Source organism: Theropithecus gelada, chromosome 15, assembly GCF_003255815.1.
Source record: "Theropithecus gelada isolate Dixy chromosome 15, Tgel_1.0, whole genome shotgun sequence".
NCBI lineage: Eukaryota > Metazoa > Chordata > Mammalia > Primates > Cercopithecidae > Theropithecus > Theropithecus gelada.
Genome location: NC_037683.1, coordinates 44687717 through 44700567, shown reverse-complemented (window position 1 = coordinate 44700567; position 12851 = coordinate 44687717). Strand labels below are relative to the sequence as shown.

At 47.8% G+C, this 12851-nt stretch overlaps 1 protein-coding gene across 2 annotated transcripts in view; it reads right to left on the bottom strand.

The window, feature by feature from the left end:
- Positions 1 to 12851, bottom strand: part of FBXO10 (F-box protein 10) — an 82270-nt gene that overhangs the window by 24545 nt on the left and 44874 nt on the right. For both annotated transcript variants that reach the window (XM_025359704.1, XM_025359705.1), the window contains exons 2-3: positions 7630 to 8220; positions 3214 to 4047 (exon numbers count right to left, since the gene is read on the bottom strand). In XM_025359704.1, the coding sequence (XP_025215489.1) occupies positions 3214 to 4047; positions 7630 to 8220 (1425 nt within the window). The remainder of the gene's footprint in view (positions 1 to 3213; positions 4048 to 7629; positions 8221 to 12851) is intronic.

The window sequence follows — 12851 nt, the reverse complement described above, 5'->3', positions numbered from 1 at the left end:
CCTGAGCACTTCCCTGCTGAATGGAGGGCTGCATGTGTCACACAAGCCAGTGAGGAGAACTCAGCTAACACTGTTAAAGGTCAGTTGTGAACTAGTGTGAGTGCAGAAACTCTCGGAGTAGCTGCACCTGTTCACTTTTCTGTGGCCTTCACTAGGTGCTCATGGAGAAAACTGGGGGCAGATGAGAGACTGGAGACAGAACCCTCCTGATGCAGGCTGGGGACGAAAGTGAGAGAGGCATTAAGCCCCCCATATGTTCTTTCCCCCTAATTTTCTTACAGAACAAACCTTTCGCATCAAGAAACAGGGGGAAAAACTCTATCTCTGGGGGTGTCGGGAGGAAAGCGACTTAGGCCAGATCATCAGAGGTCCCCTAGTGCTGGGGAGGAGCCAGGGTCACTGAAAAAGTCCTGCTCTCAAGACCACAGTCACAGCACCTACCTAGACTAAGGATGACCCAGGACAAGAGGGAAACCCTGCTATCATGCAGGGTGATAAATAATGGCAGTCTACTGCTGGGGGAGGGCGAGAGCAGCGAGAGATCACCTCTGAGGAGCGGGTGCAAAGGATGACCTGAAGTGGAGAAAACTAGCACGAGGTAATGCTGGAGACAGCTGAAGCCTACAGGAAGCCGAGGATAATCCTATCATCACCATAATTCAAATGGGCTCAGTTCCTAACTAGACAGACCCCCTAAAAGCCAGGCAAAAGAAGAGGTGTGCCCATTTCCAAACAAAGTATTACTGACCTCAGTCGCCACTGTCCTACACGAGCTATCTGACTTCCAACTAAAATTTATGACACATAAAGAAGAAAATCACAGTCAGTGACACTTTTCTTTTTTTTTTTTTTGGAGACGGAGTCTTCCTTTGTCACTCAGGTTGGAGTGCAATGGCGCGACCTTGGCTTTCACTGCAACCTCCACCTCCCAGGTTCAAGCAATTCTCCTGCCTCAGCCTCCGGAGTAGCTGGGACTACAGATGTCCACTGCCATGCCCAGCTATTTGCTTTTTTTTTTTTTTTTTTTTGTATTTTAGTAGAGATGGGGTTTCACCGTATTGCTCAGGCTGGTCTCGAACTCCTAAGCTCAGGCAATCCGCCCGCCCCGGCCTCCCAAAGTGCTAGGATTACAGGCTTGAGCCATAGCACCCAGCCAACACCTTTCCTGTTGGAGCCTCAAGCAATCAGGCTCCTCCTGCCAGCCTTTACCCTCCTGGGATGTTCTAGAGGACAGAGAGAGGTGACAGCCTTCTGCGGAGGAGCAAGGATCAAGGCCTTGCTTGAAAGGGTGAAAGGGTGCGTCTCCCCTCACTTCTGGGCCTTCACACGCACCTCCTTTGCATCGCATCTTCACCCTGCCAACTTTTTTTTTTTTTTTTTGAGACAGAGTCTCGCTCTGTCACCCAGGCTGGAGTGCAGTAGCATGATCTTGGCTCACTGCAAGCTCCGCCTCCCGGGTTTACGCCATTCTCCTGCCTCAGCCTCCGGAGTAGCTGGGACTACAGGTGCCTGCCACCACGCCCGGCTAATATTTTTGCATTTTTAGTAGAGACGGGGTTTCACCATGTTAGCCAGGATGGTCTCGATCTCCTGACTTCGTGATCTGGCCGTCTTGGCCTCCCAAAGTGCTGGGATTACAGGCGTGAGCCACCACGCCCGGCCCCTGCCAAATCTTATTCTTCTTTCGGGCAGCTCAGTCCAGGCACCATTCCTCCAAGAAACCATCTGTGGTTCCTCGAGGCTGGGTCAGGTACCCACTTTTCTGGGCTTTTATGCCACCCATGGTTTACCTCTATCATAGGGCCTCTCAAACTGGACTGCAGTAATCTTAAAAAAATAAGTCAATTAAAACATTTATCAAGCACTTGCTATATAACAGGCACACTGCTAAGCACTTCATATTTGTGACCTTAGCTAATCCTCATCACGTCCTGGAGAAAGGTAGTAACATTAGTCCACAGGACTTAAGGGGCAGAGCCAGAATTTAACTAGAAAGCCATATTCTCAATAACTATGCAAGGAAGAATGCCTTCCTTGAGGGCTTCAACCAGATCCTTTCATCATGGTACTCACGACAGCAAAGCTATCACCTTTCCCTTTTTATTTGGCCATTTTCTTTTATTCTGTGTACAGCAGTCTTGCATTATGCTTTCAAAGTAACATCACCTGAAATCCTCTTTGGAAGTGGGCTGGGGAAAACACAATTAAATTTAAATTAATTAAAATGCGATTGCTATGAACCATTTTAGAAGCCTGCAACACTCATGAGCGACCTTTGTACAATGTTCTTTAGTTTGAGTACTTCCGGCATGGGACCTCCAACAGCCAGTGAGAGGAGAAAAATAGGGATGCTTATTTCCATTTTACAGAAGTGAAGGTCATGTTTACAGCGAGTTAGTGGAGAAGTGAGACTCGAACCTAGGTGCTATGCCATGCTTTCTTCTGCATGGGCTGTCTTTCCCTTCGGAAGGCCTTCCTGTCATCAGCCATTTACAGGATTTGCAGATGGTCCTGTGGTGCCCTAAGTCCCAGCACATACAAGGTGCCGATTGCAGCAGTGGCTAGGACTGTTCTTAGCATAAGGTCCAAATGTCTTAAGGGGGATTCCAGGCCTGGGTAAGGTAGTTTTTACTCACCCCCAGCTTCATCCTTCAACCTATCCCCACTGCATGGTTGAATTCAACCTCACACCCAGGCCCTGGCACAGGATGTTCCTGCTGCTGGGACACCCTCACTCTCCACCCCTTCTCATCACGCGTCCAGTTTTCTCTGGACCTTGTACTCATTGTACCCAGCACACACGTTTCCTCTTCTGGGAAGCCTTCTCAACAACCCTACTCCAGTTTGGAGTGAAGGCAGTAATCATATCTCCCTGAATTTTCTCTTATTCAGGCCAAAGACTTTGTTTCTCCTACTCCGACATGGGTGAGATGTGTGACTTAGTGAAAAGAGGCAGGAGACCCGCATTTCTAGTCTCAATTCTGCCTAACTTGCTATGTAACCCTGAGTAAACCACGTTCTCTCTCTGGGCCTCTCTTTCTGTGAAATGAGAAAAATTGTTTCTGCCCTTTCCAAATCAGATGATGGACATGACGTCAAGTGTGTGTGAATAAGTTTAAAGAAAATTATTTTTAAAATGCAAAATAGCCCCATCAAACCCTTCCTACATATAGCCCCAGGAGCCCCCTGACCAATCTAAAGTCATGACAGCACCTTGCTATTATGTATACACCGCACTGCGTAAGTCAGGTTCCGGAAGATGTTTCCTTCCATCTTGGCTCTGCCGTGGGAGCAGACGAAGACGCCTCCCTTCCCATCCCGGAAGAGGCACTTGCGGATGAGGCAGCCCTGCACAGAGTTGGCCAGTGCCATGGCCTCCTTGTCCTTCTGCAGCTCCTGCTGCAGTGAGTTCAGCACTAGGCAGCTGGGCAGCTGAATGGATGCTCCTGGCAGAGGTGGGCCCAGAAATGAGCCCCCCAATACAGGGCGTGGGCCCTGCACTTGATAGGATAGTCTGTACATCAGCTGGTCCTCATCTTCATCCTCACCGCTGGGACTCAGGCCTCCATCGCTGCTGTCTGGGGTCTGGGCCACCCTTTCACCATCACTACCCACTTCTGCCTCCTGTGAGCCTGCCTTGGAGCCTGGCTTTGGGGAGCTAGAGGCTGGGCTGGTAGGGCTCTGGCTGCCCTCGATAACAATGTCACAGGTCTTTGGGCTCCAGGCCTGGTCCCGGCTCTCTAGGTCCAGGGACATTAAAAAGTCAGAGTCCTCTGTGGGGAGAAAAGTGGGTGAGGACTTGATAAGCCCTAGTAGATACTTGTAGGCCCAGTTCTTATCTGCAGATGGGTGACCCTCAACAGTCACAGAGTTGTTTTCGCTGCCCACAAATTCACAGTTTTCCAGGACACACAGGGGCACGTTGTGCAGGAAGATATGAGTGTTTTTGAAGGTACAGAACTTCACTTGGCAAGTACCCGGACCGTGGACCTGGATGTGCCCATTCTCAAAGTTGCAGTTGTCAAATTGGGCATGACCTGATGTTGTCTGGGGAATGAAAAGAAGAAAATGGCTGTAAGAGGGATGAGATTTGTTTTGGACTCTAGCTGCCCTTTAAGGAGGGTAGAACATGGAAAGGCCATTTGTTCTGCTGATCATCTTCCCCTCCCCACTGGGGTCTGGACGTCAGCTGTCCCCAAAACGAACTGGGGAGCTGCTCTGCATCGGAGAGGGAGGGAAACTGGAGCTGCCTGCACCTCCATCCTTCTAATCTCAAAGGAAGGGAGACAAGTAGATGATGGCAGAGAAGTTCACACTGCATCATGACTCCTCCTAAAACCTCAAGTCTTAAGCCATGCGCCAGGGCTGGGACAGGCAGTGAGAGAGGCCTGGCCACATGTGCTGGCAAAGAGTTCTGTGTGGCAACTGATGCATGTGGTGCACAGCAAAATATGTCTCTAAAGAGAGGGGACAAAGTATACTGCCATCGCCAGGAAGCACTGAACAGTAGTTTAAAGCATGGGCTCTGCCAGGTGTGGTGGCTCATGCCTGTAGTTCCAGCACGTTGGAAGGCCAAGATGGGCAGATCACTTGAGGTCAGGAGTTCGAGACCTGCCTGGTCAACATGGTGAAACCTCATCTCCACTAAAAATACAAAAATTAGCCAAGCGTGGTGGCGTGTGCCTATAGTCCTAGCTACTTGGAAGGCTGAGGCATGAGAATAGCTTAAGCCTGGGAGGCAGAGGTTGCAGTGAGTCGAGATCGCGCCAGTGCACTCCAGCCTGGGCGACAGAGCAAGATTCAGTGTCAAAAAAAAAAAAAAAAAAAGCATGGGCTCTGGGGGTTGACTGCAAGTGTTATCTTGGACAAATGACTTCACCTCTTTAAGCCTCAGTTTCCTTGTCTGCAGCATGGGGCTCACTAGTTCACAAAGCACCATGCTAGGCACAAACTTGGCACTCAGTCAAAGTCAGTTATTATCATCTGGGGTCAGGGACACAAGGAGCAGAGTGTCCTCAAGAGTTTGGGGTGGAGATGGGGCAGTGCCAAACTCTCCTGCCTAATTCATTTGGGCCCCTTGGCTCTCTGGGCCCGACTGAGAAGCAGTCTTGGTGAGGCCCATTCACTCTCTATTCCTGAAAAAGACCTGTTTCTGGATTTCACACGTACTTCATCAGATGTATTTGAACCATCAAATGAGGGGACTATCTCATGATTCTATTTAATAATCCAGACGTACTTACCCCTTGAACAATTTTTAAAATTCTCTAGCAGTGATCTTTGATAGATTGTCCCAGAATTTAAGCCCCCTTAACTTCTCCAAGTTCTTCCTTATGGCTAACCTAATTTTTCCTTGCTATTTAAATCCATTTTCTCTCTAAAGATAAAAGCCAGCTCTCTGGAGATGCAGAGCCACTGCTAAGGTTCTCCTTAGAAGTCACTGAAAACTGCTGTGAAATCGCCTTGGCCTTTGCATTTTTCAGGCAAGACCATCCCAGGCCCCCGTGCCTCCTTTAGTTGAAAAACAATCACGGACTGAATACTAACTAACGTATGTTATATGCTAAGCACTAAGCCAGAGGGCAGGCTACGAACAAGTCTAATGCCAGGCCTCATCCCTTGAGGATCTATGGTTGTACTTCTGAGGGAAAAGTAGAGGCTGAAATCAAAATATTACTCTAAGAATAAATGCATTACAAAATGTGAAGGGTCTGGAACATTGTTTCTTTCCAGAAACAAACTCTCCTTCTGGGCCTGCAGAGCAGCACCAGGAAGTTCATCAGTTCTTCTGAAATACTCTAGGGCTAAAACACAGGCTTTTAAGCTTTTAGGTAACATAGCATGATGTAATTTTATAAGCATTTAGATGAGAAGGCCTGAATTTGGGATCTAACTTCCCTAATTACCCACTTGAGAAAGTTACTTACCATCTCTGACCTTCAGTAGCCCTCATTTGCAAAATAGGGATACTACATCTACTTCATCTACACACGTTTGCTGTGGGGGTCCAATGAGGTGACAGATGGAAAGTCACCTAGATTATGAATAGGCTTTGGATCTTACTAAGTCTGAGACCTTGATATGACACTTAATCTTGCTGAACCTCCATTTCCTCATCTATAAAATCAGATGACATTACCTATCTCATAGACATGTGGAGAGGAACCCATGAGACAATGGCTATAAGGCATATGGCATGCATATGACATATGTCTGTTATAAATGACCAGTGGTATAAGGATCATTACAAACATGAGAGACAATTGTTATTGGTAATAATGACAATATACTTAAAAAAATCTTATATATATATATACACACACACACATATATATATACATATATATAGTTTTCTTTTTTTTTTTTTTTTGAGACGGAGTCTTGCTTTGTTGCCCAGGCTGGAGTGCAGTGGCCAGTGACTCAGCTCACTGCAAGCTCTGCCTCCCGGGTTCACACCATTCTCCTGCCTCAACCTCCAGAGTAGCTGGGACTACAGACGCCCGCCACCACACCAGGCTAATTGTTTTTTGTATTTTTAGTAGAGATGGGTTTCACCGTGTTAGCCAGGATGGTCTCAATCTCCTGACCTCGTGATCCGCCCATCTCGGCCTCCCAAAGTGCTGGGATTACAGGCTTGAGCCACCGCGCCTGGCCGTTTTTTTTTTTTTTTTGAGACGAAATCTCACTCTTGTTCCCCAGGCTGGAGCGTGATGGCAGGATCTCAGCTCACTGCAACCTCGGCCTCCCGGGTTCAAGCGATTCTCCTGAGTTACTCTCCTGCTGCCACCATGCCCCGCTAATTTTGTATTTTTAGTAGAGACAGGGTTTCACCATGTTGGTCTCGAACTCCTGACCTCAGGTGATCCACCTGCCTTGGCCTCCCAAAGTGCTGAGATTACAGGTGTGAGCCACTGCGCCCGGCCAAAAATCTTTTATTTTTTATGAGCAGGCAGGAAAGCGATGTAATTTTTATTGACTGCCTATATAATCCAAGTTTCTAGGCAATGTATAAGCTATAGACTGTTCTGCCAGGAACTACCAACACCTGGATACCTGCTTTACTTTGAACCATCTTCTCTGCGTTCACAGAAGGAATGTGTTGGACAAATATTTCCTGACCTTCTCACCATCGCCCTTGAGAATTAGCAAATCATGGTAAAAGCCTGCCCTCCCTTGATCCCATACAGGGTGTGGGGTTCATGTGCTGAAGGTGACTAGTCCTGTATAGCCTTTTTCCTCTGTGGCTCTCGCTCGGGCCTGCCTCCACGAGCAGCTAATGTGCTCTCTGCTTCCTGTCACTAAGTGGCATGCTCCCAGAACCCGGCTTTCCCGCCTAGCTGCTCCACTGGTGGCTCCAGTTGGTCCAGTTGGAAAGGGAAGAGGTGCAAAAGAATTTTGGTTCCAAGCCCAAGCCATTTTTAAATACAGCTTTACCAGGAATAAAGCAGAATTCTGAGCTCTACTGATCACTGTGCCTGTTTCTCAACTGGTTCAGCACTCAGAGGAGTATGAGTATAATAATAACTCCTAACTTTCAATTCCAACCAAAAAAGGGATTAAAAACCCAGAAAAGAGGCCAAGCCCCTGGGGTCAGGACTAGAAAGGCCGTCTATTGATGTGGACACCCACCTTATACATGATGGGTGAGAACCAGGCTGGCATGAAGACGAGGTTGCACAGGCGTGTGGTTGAGCAGTGCTGATCAATGCTGGCCAGCAGGGCCACTTCACCCAACTTCCCCTGCCCTACAATCTCCACGGGCACCTTCAGGATGATTTCACCTTGCTCTTCGTACACACCTGGGAAGAGCACAATTCGGTCATACAGGCTGGCCATGGCCAAGGCACTGCCCAGGCTGTCAAACTCATGGCCTGGCCCAACACTCAGGGTACGTCGTTCCCTCCTCCGGCGGAATAGAGAAAAGCAGACGGAAGACTCCAAGTCCAAGGCATTCTTGGTCCATGTCTTGGAGGCAAGGTAATGCTGCTTGAAGGCTTCTCTCCAAGACTCAGGCTCCACATCTGGCTGGTTGGGCCAATTGGGGTGGCGGCACTCGGTGCAACCCAGACATAGCTGCCGCCAGCGGGTGCTGTCGAGACTGAGGATCAGTTCATACCAGGCCCTGCATACCAGGCTGCAGCGGCCCAGGTCGGGAAGGTGCAAGTAGGCTAAGATCATGCGCCACAGCTCCAAGGGCAGGCCACCAGCCTCCATGGTCACCTAGGAGACAGACACAAAACAAAAGAGATCTCTGTCTACCCTACTTACCAGTCCCCCTTTTAAATTTTTTTTTTTTAGATGGAGTTTCACTCTTGTTGCCCAGGCTGGAGTGTAGTGGCACGATCTCGGCCTCGCCACAACCTCCACCTCCCAGATTCAAGCGATTCTCCTGCCTCAGCCTCCCAAGTAGCTGGGGTTACAGGCATGCACTACCACACCTGGCTAATTTTGTATTTTTAGTAGAGACCGGGTTTCTCCATGTTGGTCAGGCTGGTCTCAAACTCCCAACCTCAGGTGATCTGCCCAGCTTGGCCTCCCAAAATGCTGGGATTACAAGTGTAAGGCACCGTACCCGGCCTCCAGTACCTTTCTTAAAATACCCTCTGCCATCTCCTGAGCCCAAGGGTGAGCAAATAAACAAGGCCCAGCCAGTCAGAGGACCCATCCTTTCAATGTGAATCCTACTCTAGATTTTTCTACCAGGAATTAGCAAGAAGACTCTCTTTTCTCTATGGTCAGATGTTATAAGGCTATGACTCCAGAACTGCCAGGTTCACCATCGTGTGGAGGAAACTTTGTGGTATAAAAGCCAAACAGAAATATGACACTTTAAAAAGAGGAAGAAAACAAGGTGAGCACGTGCGTGTGTGTGTCCTGATAGCACCGATTCCAGATTCTTAAAGATGACTTAGAATCTACAGTTCTTCCTTCAATTTTGTAGGATATCCCAATGGCCTTCTACTAAATCCCCCTTTTGCTCAAGCTGGTTTGATTTGGGTTTCTATGACTTGCAACTAGAAGAGTCTGGACTCCTAAGAGGGAACACACCTTTGGCTGTTAGGCTCCTAGAGCTCTGGATCCCCTACACTCTCAGGGAAGAGACCTCTATCTCTTCATACTATTAGGAAAGAACTGAGGTAGTGACTGTCCATCTGTCTGTCTCTGCTCATTCCCAGATCAAGTAATTACTGTTTCCCCATGTGGGGCAGCCCCAGAAAAGACTACTGCTGAATCAGATGCTGTGGGTTTTGGTCCTGGCTCTGCCATTGGTTATCCTGAGCAGTTAATTGGTTATTCTGAACCCCTATGGGCTGGCTGCCCAGCCATCTACCTATTGCTTTTTCTGGAAAATCTTCTTCTCCCCTACCAGTGATTTAAATCACATGATTATAGACGTAAGGCTCCCAGCAGATGTGTGTGTAGAACAAAGGATCCCCGACCCCTTGACTGCTACTGATTGGACTCTGGATGGTTCTAAAGGGGCCATCGAGACCTTTCCCAGGAGAACAGGAGTTGCAATTCTAGAATCAGGCTGGCCTCATTCCTGAATGGTGGGGAATGAGTGGCCTCTTTCCTAAGCTATAAACTCAGGAATAGCCTCTGGTGATCATTTTCCCCAGGCTGGGACATAGGAGGAGAAAAGACAGAAGAAGCTGATCTACATTGAGAGAAGAATAAATTAGAGACACAGAAAAAAGCAGAGAAAAGGGCAGAAGCAAGGGGCGTCCAGTTTTCTATAGCACTGCAGGTCATGGCTCTAGTCTATTCTCAAAGCCCAGCTTTATCCTTGCCCTTTGAATGCCATCAGATATCCCTGATGATGTAAGCTGGCTTCATTTACTTGTTTTTATACCTAGTTGAAGGTCTCTCATTTATGAGTGTCAATTTTCCCACTTAAAAAACAAGGGGACCGAGTAGATGACCTAGAGCAACTTCCAAGTCTGAAACCCAAGTCCCTAGACAACTAGAAAGTAGAAACTAGAAAAATGGCCGGACATGGTGGCTCACGCCTATAATCCCAGCACTTTGGGAGGCCAAGGTGGGTGGATTACCTGAGGTCAGGAGTTCCAGACCAGCCTGGCCAACGTGGTGAAAACTCGTCTCTACTAAAAAACACAAAAATTTGGCTGGGTGCAGTGGCTCGTGCCTGTAATCCCAGCACTTTGGGATGCCAAGGCAGGTGGATCACCTGAGGTCAGGAGTTCGAGACCAGCCTGGCCAAAATAGTGAAACCCTGCCTCTACTAAAAATACAAAAAAATTAGCCAGGCTTCAGGGCGTGTGCCTATAGTCCCAGCAACTCATGAGGCTAAGACAGGAGAATTGCCTGAACCCGGGAGGTGGAGGTTGTAGTGAGCAAAGATCATGCCACTACACTCCAGCCCGGGCGACACAGCAGGACTCTGTCTCAAAACAAAACAAAAATTAGCTGGGCGTGGTCGTGGCCACCTGTAATGCCAGCTACTTGGGAGGCTGAGGCAGGAGAATCGTTTGGACCTAGGAGGCAGAGGTTGCAGTGAACCAAGACTGCCTCACTACACTCCAGCCTGGGTGACAGAGTGAGACTCCATTTCATAGATAGATAAATAAATAAATAAATAAATAAATAAAGTAGGACTAGAAACAACTGACCTTCATCAAATTGTTGACCTCTCTAGGGCCTTGGGTATCCTCTCAATTTTATGAAAATGCTAATCATACTTGTCAGTTATCTAAGCTCCAAGAAGGCTAGGAGCACAAATGTATGATTATGTCTGGAAGAAATGCTGAGCTTCCTCAAGACAGGCGTGGCTTTAATTCTGCAGATTCATACTGGAGCCCAGGTGAGTAGGTTCTTCTCTAATGATCACCAGTGAGACTTTACTAAGAGAGAAAAGTTGGCATCTGCCACTCCCCAAGATGGACACCAGTTTATTTATGGCAGCTTCTATGACACTGATGTTTCCTGTTCTTCATTTATTTCTTTAGTTATACATTCTCGGGCTTTTTTTTTTTTTTTGGAGACAGAGTCTCGCTGTATCACCCAGGCCGGAGTGCAGTGGCGCGATCTCGGCTCACTGCAACATCTGCCTTCCAGGTTCAAGTGATTCTCCTGCCTCAGCCTCCTGAGTAGCTGTTGCTGGGATTACAGGTGTGCACCACCATGCCCGGCTAATTTTTTTTGTATTTTTAGTAAAGATGGGGTTTCACCATGTTGGTCAGGCTGGTGTCGAACTCCTAACCTTGTGATCTAGCCCATCTTGGCCTCCCAAAGTGCTGGGATTACAGACATGAGCCTCATGCCTGGCCGTTCAGGCTTTTTAAGAGAAAATTGTTCCTCTACTCATTCTCTATCCACTTTGTAGCTGAGCAATTCACGTCCATTCCCTTGGCTTCAACTACCACTGGAAATGCATGACTACAAAATCCAAATGTCTGGCCCCAATCATCTTTCAAGCTCCACACGTGAATATCCAATTCCCTTTTGGACATTTCTACCTGGATGTTCCATAGATACCAAAAACTGAACATCATGTCCAAAATGGAACCCTCACTTCCACTTCAGGCCATGACAGAATAACTGAAACTGGATATTCCCTTCCTGCCATAAACAACTATAAAGCTGGACAAAATATATGAGGCAAGTGAATATGTGTTTTCAGGCACTGAGCAGTAAGCTGCTCAAGACTGTGACTTTTGGCTGAGTGCGGGGGCTCACATCTGTAATCTCAGCACTTTGGGAGGCCGAGGTATGTGGACCACTTGAGGTCAGGAGTTCAAGAACAGCCTCACCAACATGGTGAAACCCTGTCTCTGCTAAAAATACAAAATTAGCCGGGTGTGGTGGTGCACACTTATAATCCCAGCTACTTAGGAGGTTGAGGCAGGAGAATCGCTTGAACCTGGGAGGCGGAGGTTGCAGTGAGCTGAGATCACACCATCGCACTCCAGCCTGGACAAGAGCGAAACTCCATCTCAAAAAAAAAAAGACTGAGTTTTGAAAGAAAGGAAACATAGGAGGTGAGTGCCAAAAACATCCTGGCGTTCATTCTGAGGCACTTTCTTACTATGGTGTAAAGAGATGGAGCCCAAGCAGAGTGGCAGTCCCACCAGGAAGGCAGATTTGAGTTCTGCGCTGCTGAAGAGGCTTGCATTTGTGAGACAAGGTACCAGAATAGACTGAATAGCACAGAGGGGGTGGGGGAGGAGGGGCAGTTCCTAGGCTGAAGGCTGAGCTGCACATGTTCAAGGCAAGACTTCATCGGATGTAGTAGGGATCACCTGCTATGAAAATTATTCTAATTTTCCACTTAACTTCTGTGTTTAATTTTGTTCGTTCACTCATCCGACAGACATCTATTAAGCCGTATTATGTAACAAGTCCTAAGAGAAAATATTAATAAATCGGGATTAAGACATGGTCTCTGTGCTCAAGTTGCTGACAGTTTAATAAGAGGGGAGAAGACATAGTGAAAGACAAAACAAAACAAAGTTGGCAAAAGACCTTCACTAATAGGTTGACAAATCATGGAGTAACTCCTAGAGATGTCTTTTTCTTTTTTTTTTGGATGCAGTGGCCATGATCTTTGCTCACTGCAGCCTCTGCCTCCCAGGTTCAAGCAATTCTCGTGCCTCAGCCTCCCAAGTAGCTGGGACTACAGGTGCGTGCCACCATGCCTGGCTAATTTTTGTATTTTTTTTTTTTTTTTTTTTTTGAGACGGAGTCTTGCTCTGTCGCCCAGGCTGGAGTGCAGTGGCCGGATCTCAGCTCACTGCAAGCTCCGCCTCCCGGGTTTACGCCATTCTCCTGCCTCAGCCTCCCGAGTAGCTGGGACTACAGGCGCCCGCCACCTCGCCCGGCTAGTTTTTTGT